We start from the raw sequence: 12,359 nt of genomic DNA on the forward strand, positions 1-12,359 counted from the left end.
AGACGCCTCTCTTCTCTCAGTAACAGGACGCTCAGCAGTGACATTTGCTTTGTCAGTGATGTATCAGGCGTCAGGTGTAAACAGCAGTGTTTAATGAAACGTTTTGGAGAAGGCGCAGCCACCTCGGTCAATCAATACCTTCTCATCTGTGTCTGCGAGTCTAATTCGCCACGTGATTAATCACCGTGAACTTGTGAGAGGCCGATGTGCTGCGTTCAGCGCAGAGGTTGTCAGCTGTGCGAGGAGCTCTGCTGACGTCACATTTCACGAGGATCTCATAATCTTCTCGCTCAGTCAGTCACACTCCTCTGTGTCGATAGAGTCGGGGGGGAAACGGGAGAGAAGTGGTGCTACTTGGCACCCCACCAGGACGGGATGTGGAGCAGAAGCTGCATCAGATAATACCTCCTGCTGAGGGTGCAGGCAGCCATTGGTCCATCTGTTCTCCCCTCTGAATCACTGTTCCCCAAATAGAAAGCTGCTGTCTCGCCACTTTATGTATCTCAATTCTCCTCCTCGCTCCTTGTCAGAGGTGTTAACTTTAACGGTCACATTTTCAGGACATTAAGCCAGTTTCAAGGAGAAAATGTGAAATGTCATGTACTTTACGCTGTCAGCTATCAGTGTAAAATCTCCCAAAGTAAGCCGTTTACCAGAAGAATGTGAAATTGCAGTGTGATCAGTATCAGCAGGATTTATCACGAAACTGCGATTCTAATCTTTGTTAAAAAATAACTTTTATCTCTTCTCTCTCTCCTCCTCATATGACTCATTTTAGTGTCTCTTTCCAGTTAATTCTCACACCGCCTCTTTTGTGTGCTTCCTCCTCTGGCAGGTTACCATCACAGCCTCCCATCGTCTCCGTACTCCACCGGCCCCGAGGGTCAGAGGTTACCTTCGTCCGGGACGCTGTCATCAGAGTTCCTCAACCACGGCGTCCCTGTAAAGATTCTGCTGTTGGTGTGCAACGCTGCAGGGAGCGGCCAGCAGGCTGTTAGGTAATTATATCAAGTGACCCTTTATGAAACTCGCGATCATAGCTTAGCAACCGTAACCAGGCATGTTTGGGTTTCTCCTCATGGTGCAGCGATGTGCATGAGGGTCTAATAACAGTGGCACTCAGGATCTGTACAGCACGGATACTCAGCTTGCTTTGTCCTGTTGACGCTTGTGCAAAAGTAATTTGAGGCCAAAGGGCGGTTAATAACAAACATTGAAGGTGCTAAAGGGAAGATAGTAGTGACACCGTGGCTGTTATGTGAACTGTGAATCAGAGGCACAAGCTAAAGAAAGTGTTTATCTTTTGACAAAGATTAAGATAGAGATATGAAGATAAAGACTTGATTGGCTTATCATTTTTTAATTAAGCAATATTACAAGAGAGGGTGTGACGCTTTCAGACCTCAGCGCAACGGCATCACTGACATGCTCAAATGGAGTTTAAGTACTCCTTTTCCTGTAATATTGCAATTATACAACTATTACGAGATGTTAAATAAGAGCTGTGACGTTGTCCTTAGGCCTGATTCACACAGCACGCGTCAGCAGTGCGTGAGCAGCCTCGAACCTGTTGTTTTTTATTTCGGCGCCCATGTTAGAGCGTGCACACTGCCTGCCTGAGCAGTATTTGTCCAGCGCATTTCAGCTGCATGTCAGCTGCAGCACATCTAGAGAAACGGTGGTTTGCTGATTTTTTACGCGACATGCACGTTTGTCAGCAGAAGTAGACAGTGAGGATGGTGTTTGATAGTTATGTTAACTCTATACCACTTTTTACTGCGGTTTAAAAGTCTCTCTCCGTCGCAGAGATGAGAAAATACAAAGCTACCTGTTTGAATCAAACTTCGCTGCTTCTGTATCAAAATAAAAGCCCTCAGACAGCGTCTCCGTGCACAGAATCCTATTAGTTGCTGACACATTTTATTTTGAAACATTTGCAGGACCATGTTGTCAGCAATGCAGGAGCTTGCAGGACTTACTAAATTAGTGGAATTTGTGCTTATGAATGTGGAAATACAATATTCATAACAGCAGGCAGCGACATTGCAACAACACCGCATGTGTGAACACCACAAGCAGGAAACACGCTGCAGTTCGGCGAGGCTGCCGTCACGCACTGCTGACGCGTGCTGTGTGAAACGGGCCTTAGTCATGCATGAAGATATGACCCAAACAGCATCCTATTTATAAAAGACACCACATTTCAGTTTCACTCATCCAAATCTGCTCCACCTAACCAGCAAATTATGAGTTAAATCCACCAACAACCACAGATTTTATGCATTATAGCAACACAGTCGTCAGGACCGAGGACAGAGACATGGACAGACAAACAGTCCACGAATAAACAGCCGGTTTTGACGAGTTGGGAGTGAGAACGTGCTGCACAGACTCAGCTCTGCTGAAAGTTAGTTACATTACACTGACTTTGAAACTGCCGTTTTTAATTTGGAAAAGCTACATAATGTTTCAATGCCCACGTTTTATTTGATGTTGCCCAAAAATATTGAGAATCTAAATATAGACAACACTGATTAAAAATGACAGGAAAGAGGCAGAGGACAAAGCATTTTAAAGGTTTTTTAAGGACATGAGGCCAAACTGAAACTCTTAGTAAAATGTAAATTCTTATCCTCTCAGTTTTGATTTAATCTGTCATTTAGTTTGTTGTTGATTTCAGCAGACGAGAGCTCTGTGTCTGTGTGTAGCTCAGTCCACATTATATCTATCTGTCCTTGCTCTGGTAAAGCACCTCAAGGTCACGTTAGCTCGCTGTTATTGAAAGGACTCACATCTCACTGTGAGATGAGTTTCAGACCAAACAACCGGGGAATCTGACATCTGGCACGACACAGAGATCAGACATCCGTCTCCCTGACAGAGTCCAGGGGGATCAATATAGGCGAGCTCACCAGCGCTTCTGTGGGAAAGTCCAATCCCATCCGCTTCTCACTTTCTCCTTCAAACGCCTCGCCCTCGTTGATCAAACCACCCACCTATCTCCCTCTCATCAGATGACAGCTGGAGGACTCGTCTGCGCCAAGAAAATGACATTGGAGTCACATACTTGTCCCTCGCTCTCTGCAGAATAGCATCGCAGGTACATTTCTGAGAGTCAGCTAGGTGTGAAAGCTCTCAGTTTTCCTTGATCTGTGGAAACTGTGAAACCAACAGATAGCAGCAGAAAGGATTTAAAAGGAGTTTCACATGAAATGTGTGAAATCTAAATGTTCGCTGTTTCTGCATTAATCCTTGTGAAAGTTAACAGTTCAAACTCATGATATTTTACTTGTGTTACATCTGATTCTCATGTCTGTGGAGGCAGGTGGAAAATAAAAATAGATCACCGAGCAGCAACCTCAGAGGCTGAAAAATGAAGCCAATGTGGAAAAGCCAAAAACTGCAGTTCCTCTAATGGCCACTAGAGGCTGGACCACAGCGCAAGTCCATCCCATCAGACCCCCATGTTAAAAAGCATGACTTTACAGCAGAAATAAACATGTTTACAGCCCGGTTTATAAAAAGGTTGTGATCTCTATAGCTAAATTCAACATTCATGACAACGGTACAGGGATGAAATTTTATTTAATTCAGTTTCAGATTATTTATCCCAGAAGCACAATTCAGTTTTCCCAGTTTCCACAGACTGACAGACATAAAAAATTAATTTAATTTATTCAGTTTATTGAGTTAGGACAGTGCACATTAATCAACATATCAGCAATAAGCATCAGTGTAAATATGTTGGAATTTCATCCGTAGTCCTAATAAAAAACAGTCCACAGGACATGACACAAACAGTCCATCACAAATGGTAACTTACATTTAAAGAACGAAACTACCTACAATAAACGATAAAAACATGAAACATGACAACAAGCATCAGAAGGCAGTAGAAGTATGTCAGAGAGATCAATTTTTGGGCAAAGATGCAGCACCTGATCCCGAGTCCATGCAAGGCGTTTTGTTTTGGCAAAACAGACTCGGCGAGTTTTTGGTTTTTCGCGGAGCAGAGCGGCAAGGTGCATCTACGGTGCAGCTGAGACGCTCTGAGGCACGCCCGGTGGATTTCCGGTCCCGAAATCCCGAGCAACTTCTCTTACCAGGCACTAGAAGGTCAACTTGCGGATCAGCAGCCCAGTGATCTCTGGCAGCGACGGATCTCAGAGCCACTGTGCCCCCTGGGAGCCCCGCCCCCAGTGGAACCACAAGCGGTCCGCTTGGCGCCCGCCAGGACTCCCTCCCTCTCCGCTCACAGGAGAAACATGTAACGCAGAGTTGACGGACCCGGTGGAATTTAGCCGTCTCGTTCAAATCCGGTCACCTCTAATTCCCAGATAAACAGGATGGTGACAGCAAAATATCAAACTCAAGCAAATCTCCAAGAAGTGCACTAATTCTCGAAACCAATTCTGGCCAAACGGTGAAAATTACAATTTTGATCCGATAACATTTCAAGAGCCACACGATTGAATTGTTTTATTCCAGTTCAAGTTAGCAGAGTGCTAAACCGGAATTGTGTTGCGCTCTCTATATGGGTCCATCGTTAAACTTTTTGGCTTCATACATACAATGAATAGGGCGCCTTCTCCATTCTGTATCCAGTTATTTTTATACATCCATCAACTCAAGAGCTCAAAACTGTCATGCTGGTTACATCCATTATTGTATACAGTCTGAGGTGATCACAAGTCGATAATAGATTTTTCTGTTTGATCCCATCAAAAGTCTCTTTCAGAGCGAAAATAAGTGTTCTTACTTCACATTTAAGGTTTAGGTTAAACCATCGACTGTGAGAATAAGGAGCCAGAGAGCTGCTGACAAAATGTTAAAGTCCTTTTGAATTTAGGACACTAAGTCCATTTGCCTCAAACCAAACCACCCAGCAGAAGAATGGCATTGTTTTTGTGTCTTTCTCCACAGCAGTTTCCAACCGAATTAATTGTACTTTAAGTCATTTTCCCTCCAGTTTTGCTGTGTATGTTGTCTCATCCGGGGTCGTGGTCGCTGCAGCCGCCACAGAATGTTAATGGTTCCCATCCTGAACAGTAATCCAACCTCAATTACTCTGACGATCTCCGCGGTATCCATGCATGATGTAATGGGAAAGTTGTTTAATGGAGGATGTGTTTGATTTCTGCAGTTTTGTTCCCACATCTTAAAAAAAAATAATATAAAGGTTGAAATAGTGCTTTTTACGGATCACTTTTCATTTATTCTCCTTCTATTCCTGCTGATTAATGCGGTATATTAGCATCCCGTCATCATGTGTATGTGCCCGTGTGTCTTTGTTGGCCTCTTTATGCACATGCATGCTCACATGGTCTCACACTAATAAATCTCAAGCACACAATGGAAGGCTGCTCTCAATTAAATGGGTATTATGGTGAATGTGTCATGTGATCTATCGTCTCCGAGGGATGGTTGTCCCTCTCCTCATCATCTATTTTCTCTCCTCGTTATCTCTCTGTGTCCGTCCATAGATACGCTGTAATGAGAATTCTGCTCGAAAGCTGATAATGTTAATAAATTATTATTTACGTTACAATAGGACGAGCAGAGCCGGCCAGGGCGAATGTAGCTGTGAGCTGTCGTTTTAAACTTTCTCTGTTTTCTGTTTCAGGTTTGGACCTCCGTTCCTGATGAGGGAGGATCGGTCTATTTCCTGGGACCAGCTGCAGCAGAGCATCCTCAGCAAGCTTTATTACCTGATGATCAATGGAGCTCAGGCGCAGGTACTGGACACATAATAACAACAATAATAATAATAATAATGGGATAATGTGAGGAAATTACTCATTTTTATTGTTATTAAAGGTACAGTGTGTAAGATTTAGGAGGATTTAGTGACATCTAGCACTGAGATTGCAGACTGCGACCAGCTGAAACATCTGGTTAGATTTCCGCAGGTGTTTATCCATCAGCAGGTTTTTACCGGCAGCCGAATCATCCGCAAAGGTTTCTTCTGATAAAAAACAAACTGACCTGGTTATTAAAACTGGTAAGAACACTGAATGAACAGTGTTTCCATAGTATCCATGTGCTGTATAATTATTTTATTTTATTTTTATGATTATAAATATTTATTTTTCTGTATACTGGTAGGTTTTAATTTTTAGCACTCTCTCATGTAAAGCACTTTAAATTTCCATTTTATGTATGAAAGGTAATAATAATAATTATTATAATAATACTAATAATTATTATTATTATTGTTATTATTAGTAGTATTATTATCGGTAATAATAATTAATATTGATAATAATAAATAAAATTTAAAAACTTATTATATTTAATTTCTGCCAATATATCCCCCTAAATCCTACACACTGGACCTTTAAGGAAAGTCATTCACTAACTCACATACAAACTTCAAATACTGATATGAAACACATCTGGAGGGAACTGCGAGTTGATGCAGTGGGATACAGACAATCGTGTTTATATGATAGTTTCATTCTGCAGCAGCCAGCTAGAGTGGGAAAATTTATTGTAATTATTATTTATTCCATTTTTTATTTCCTGCATCACAATCAGCAAACCCCTGGACTGAAGTCACACTGCGCCGCTGTGTAATAAGTCATCGGAAATTGTTCTGTGATGCTTGTAAAACGTATATTTAATAACCGTGTAGCGTGGGCGAGCTTGTTTGGCGCACTGGCTGAAGGCAGAGAGGGGACACGGGTCCCTCCTGCCGTGCCGGCTGGCGCACCTGTTCCAAGACAGGTTTATTGGCTCAGGACATGGGAAAGCATGCCCACACAGTGGCACTGTGTGGTACAGGTGGGAGAGCTTAAACGCCAGCTGGAGGCAGAGAGGAATTGGTTTCTACTCACTGCATCCACCGGCACACCAGAGCAGAGTCGAGTTAGCTGCACCTCGTTTTTACATATTTTATGAAAAAAAACGTCCTTACAGATTACGCGTCCAACTTCCAGTTTAAACAAAAACAAAACGGATTTATTTGCTCATTGCGTAGAGAGGAACATCCCAAAAGTGTACGTCTGCTGCGATGTTTACTGTTGCAGCAGTTTGAAAGTCGTTCTTCCGACTTTATTGTGTTCGTGTGCTTTGGGGTCGTAAAGTGGGAACAACATGGAAGCTACAAAGAAGAAGGGTTGATTTTAATCTCTAAGAGCGTTTAAACAAGAGGCTGATAGCTGTTTCCACTTTATTTGTATTTTTATTTATATATATATATTTGCATATATTTTTATATATAATCTAGGTCACTCTGCATGGACAGCAGTTGACATTTATACCATATGACACTTTACATCTGATCAAAATTTGATATTTAGTACGTAAATTAATAAAAAACTTTCTCACCATTAACCAAACATTGACTTTTGCCACCATGTTTATGCGTTTATGACGTCAAGTCAGCAACTCGGGTCATAAAAAAGCATTATCAATGTTAATATTCTCTCCAGGCATGCTTTAGAGTTCAAAGTTTGCTCGTTTGCTGCAGCTGATTGATGCAAATACTAAAATGTGTAACTACTAAAAGTAAATGATAGCTACTAGGAACAAAGTAACCAATGTTTTTTTTTATTGTAAACTGAAATGAAAAAGGTTTTAGAAAATATAAGAATAAATGCAATAAAAATAATATAAGAAATAATATTAGATAATATTTAATAAATATAGGAAATATAATATAAGAAATCACATAAGATTAAATATGAAATAATATAAGATTAAATCATAATATAAGATGAAATTATCAGAAAATTATCAAAACCAAGGAAAAATGTCCAGACAACTACATTTATAATCATTATAATTGTATGATTCAAACTATGTCACAGGAAAAAAAAAATAATAATAAATGTATTTTTTTAATTTTCTGCATTTTTGTCAGATCATTTTCTTCTGTTTTTGGGTTTTTTTATTTTTATTTTTCCCCTTTTTCAAGTAATTTTCTTGTAACTCCTTACTAATTTCTTTCTTTTCTTTTCTTTTCTTTTTTTGGAGATTATTTTGGCCTTTTTGCCTGTATTGACAGGACAGCTTAAGCGTGACAGGGAGAGAGAGAGGGGATGACATGCAGCAAAGGGTGCTGTTGCTTAATTTTGCAAGTCAAGAAAGTCTCAAAATTCCCATCATTTGCTACATTATTCCATCATGTATGTTGTTAAACCTTTAATTTATGCAGCCAAAGAATTACAGTGGTATTTTCTTAATATTCTTGTTTATGTAAGGTATCACGCTGATTTAATTCTCAATATACATTATAATATATTTGCATATATATTGCTGCGACAGGCTGTAGGGCAGCGTGTGCTAATGAGACCTGATTGGCTGAGTCGTCCATGCACGACTGAAAAGCAGCGTGGTTATCTTGTTTACGTCGCCGCTGCCGGTGTAAAACACGGGACGTAGTAATAGAAATGCAAACAGTGCAGCTTGTTTGGATGCACCCTGCTGTATGTCACTGTCAAATCAATTATTTACTCCACTCAAGCCAAAGAGCCCATTTTCTTGCTTGTTTCTACTCACTCACTCGCTTGTAGTGCGTGCTCGTCATGTGATTGTGTGCAGTAGCTTGCTGTTAGCCATGTAGCCAAACACATTTCTCTGCAGCCCGCCGACACACAGCTGCAGAGAGGAGCCACAAAGAGCACGGGCCTGCACGAGGAAATTGTTGACCAGCTTGCTGCATATTACTCTTTGAGCCGTGCCAGCAGAGAGAGAGAGGCGGAGAAGAGTCAGGTGCAACACTTTCAGTAACTCTGTCGGAGATCTGTATTCTCCTTTGTGCCCCCCTCCCGTCAGCCATTTAATTAAAACCAGGCTCATACAGTATAATCAGCTCGCTGGAGCCTACCTCTGCCAAGAAAGGAGCACTGCTCAGAGCAGCTGTTTGCTCTAAATCTTTCATCTCAACAGAATCTGTAGTTTTCTTGCATCAGTGAATTACACTCGCGAGTTTCCGCTTCTGTCTAATTTTAGCTTTGCAATTCAAAAACAAAAAAACACTGCCTCTCTGACAGCCATTTTTCCTGCCGCTGACATCTCTTGACATCTTCGTTTTAACAGCAGCTGCCCGGCGTGAAGCTCACTAAAGCACACCTAGCAATATAGTTCGCTACAGTGCACTGATGGCTGCACGCTCACAGGTCTTATAGTAACAGCTTTCTCACACATGAGCTCCTCGAAAACTTCTGGTGCAAACTTCGAAAAAGATGACATCTTTCTCGAACTGTTTGGATTTAATATGAGATTCAGTCAGAGTGATGTGCAGCGCAAGAAACAAGTACAGCAAATAATACACAGCCGAAAGTGATAAATTCCTCTGCAGAGAATACAGACTTGACATCAAACCGTGTTAAAAAAATATCTATTTTAATTACTTTCAGGTTCATACATGCATCTAAGGCTTCTGTTAGTACATATTTTATGCTTTAACCCTCTGAAACATGATTTATTTATGATTTATTACAAAAACATTAGGAGAAGGCAATGAGCAGCTTAACAAGACATGGCCTAAAAATTAGCAAGAAATTAGTAAAAAGTTGCACAGAAATTAAATCTGAGAAAAAAAAATCAAAAAAAGAAAAGTGAAAACAAAAACAAATACGAAAATGTTTCAAAAGAGTGCTGAATACTGAAAAAGAAAATGTATACATATTTTTCAGTAAAAAAATTTTAAAATATCATTCCAGTAATTCTAAGACAATGTGCAACTTCACAAGAACTGGCCCAAAAATGAGTAAGAAATTAGTTTGTAGAAAAAAAAAGTTAGAAGAAAATTATCTATAAATAAGCAAAAGAAAATTATATATATAAATTATTATTATTATTATTATTATTATTATTATTATTATTATTATTATTATTATTATGGATTTTTTTCAAGAGTTATTGTTATTTTTTAAGTTTCTTTTTCATAATTATCTATATGGATTTTTTTTCAGCATTATTGTTTTTTAAAAAAAAATTTCTAGTAATTTCTGCATTTGTTTTTTACTTTCCCTTTTTTTGGTTTTTTTTAAAAACAATTTCTTTGTCTTTTTTCTGAGGGATAATTTCTTCTTTTGCTGCTCATTGCCTTCCTTGTGTTTTCGAAAGAAACATTTTTGAAACTTTGGTCATGTTTAATATCTTTTATTGTAACACTGAATAAGAAATCGACTGAAAATCATAACAGACTTTAAATGTTTTTGAGGAGAGCGCAGTATCATGAGGATCTAACACTGGTAAAGCAGTGATATTTGGACGAGCTCATCACCGTGAGACAGACCCACATGACGTTTAAAGCCAGGCTGGATTACAGACCCTAAAGCGATGCCTCTACTCACTGTAAACTATCGAGACGCAGCACTTTGGTAATGGAGATAACAGAGTGCGCGCCTCACAGAAAGGCCCCACCGTCCCACACACTGCGACATACCTCCACACACTCTATAGACACACACACACACAGAGAGAGACCCACAACATAATGAAACACTGTGCTGTTTGCATGCGCTGTAATTGCAGATCTTTTTGCCTTGTCAGGCACAAACAAAGCTGCAAACATTCCTCGCCGAGCACAAAAAGTGATTAACCTTGGTCGGGCAGGATTTTCTCATGGGGAAACACTGCAGAGGTTGAGTGTCCCCTCGGTGTCCGCGGAGCCCTCACGCTCCTGCACTCCTCCGACAGGATGCTGAGATGAATTTTCACAGTTTTTCTCCTCCTCCTCCTCCTCCTCCTCCTCCTCCTCCTCGCAGCAGTCACGCTGACAGCGGTGACTGTGCACAGAGCAGATCTCAGAGGCTCGCTTGCTCGTTTTCCTCCTCACTCTCACTTGTCATCTTTCACACACAACCATTAATGTGTTCACGGCGTTACTCTCACATGTTCCTCCTCCTCTGCCTCACAGGGGCAAATAAACATGTTCACACATACACAAAATTTAGCTGTAATTTTATCTGAACCTTAACAACTGGCCATTATTTTAGAGCATTATATTTTTTATGACAAAAACAAGAGTTCAAAAAAAATATTGATGTGCAAATTCATCGTAAATTTCCCTAAATCCAATAAAGAGCGAGACAGAGCTGCTAATTTTAGCCTGAGCTCCGATAAAGTAACAAAAAAAGGACCCGGTTCAACGTGGTGGGAAAATACTGGTGTTTTTTCAATGTAATTTCTGATTTTATGAGTTAATGTGGTATAAAAAGCCTCTGAAGTAACACTCAGTTTGTACTGCAGTTAGTAAACTAGTTAGCCAGACATGTTTACACTCTCATTTAAATTACAGCAGACAAACACACTTAAATCAGGAGGAAATCTATGTTTCTGGGACATGTTCCCCAGCTCAGTATCATCTTAATACAACACAGGAAGAAGACATTTCAAATGGTTTATATTCTGTCATTTTTAATCACGATTGCTCGCAAAATTTCAATAGTTAATTGTGATTAATCACATTTTTTATCACTTATACAATTCCATTATTTTGCATGTGAAAGCAGTTTTTAAGTTTGACAAAGTGAAGCAATTCGAACCAGATTTTGTTGATAATGAATCAGCTGACAGCGATGTGGCACTGTGTACTTTTACAAATCATCTCTGTTCATTTCTTTGCAATTCAAACTGCGTAGACAGCCCACAAAATGCGTTACACTGTTGGTTTACAATAAGAGACACATGTTGAAAACTCAACAGGAGGCTAGACGAGGCCTCGGGCGACGCAGGAACGACCCGTTTAATCCATTCTTTACGCTTTTTTCGTGCGTTATTGGTTTCAGAGAGGGTTAAAAAAGAAACCACCAACCAAACTCTTTAAAGTGTTCTCACTGAGCCCTGCAGGCGCACAGCTTCAGTATGTGCACAGATTCAAAGCTTGACAGGCCTTTTCTCGTGGAGCTGTGATTGGAAAATCAGCGTTTGGAGAAAAGGTTAGCACACGGTCAATTCAATATCTAACGCGTAGACGCGGTGAATCCTCACGGTGAAGCGGCGAGTACATTTGTAAATAAAAGACGAGGAGTTCTCCCCTGGTTTTTCAAACATGTTTAGGGGGAAGAAACTATTCCTGAGAAGTTGGTAGGACTCTTTGGGTGGTCCTCACATGCACACACAAGCCTGTCACTGGAACTCACACTATGCCCGAGCAAGTCTGTAATGAAAAGAAAACGTGTTTTTGGGGTTTACACTTGTCATCTAGGATGCCAGTTTTTTTCCGTGCAGCAGATTGAAAGTGAACACGCGAGAAAGGTGATGAATTCTCTGGAAAAGCAACACACGGCGCCGACAGGAAGCACGGCAGGGAAGACTGACGCCTGCGGTGTCCACAAACACATGATGCCGAAACGCTGAGGAGAAGATAATATAGCGTTAGTTACACGCCTCTGCGTGTGTACTCA

General features: G+C 40.5%; 1 protein-coding gene across 1 annotated transcript in view; it reads left to right on the top strand.

Moving 5' to 3' along the window:
* Positions 1 to 12,359, top strand: part of usp43b (ubiquitin specific peptidase 43b) — a 96,161-nt gene that overhangs the window by 66,426 nt on the left and 17,376 nt on the right. The window contains exons 7-8 of the mRNA XM_042504290.2: positions 836 to 998; positions 5,624 to 5,735. Coding sequence (XP_042360224.2) covers positions 836 to 998; positions 5,624 to 5,735 — 275 coding nt within the window. The remainder of the gene's footprint in view (positions 1 to 835; positions 999 to 5,623; positions 5,736 to 12,359) is intronic.

Source organism: Plectropomus leopardus, chromosome 18 (assembly GCF_026936395.1).
Source record: "Plectropomus leopardus strain MGB_pleo_1.0 chromosome 18, ASM2693639v1, whole genome shotgun sequence".
Taxonomy (NCBI): Eukaryota; Metazoa; Chordata; class Actinopteri; order Perciformes; family Serranidae; genus Plectropomus; species Plectropomus leopardus.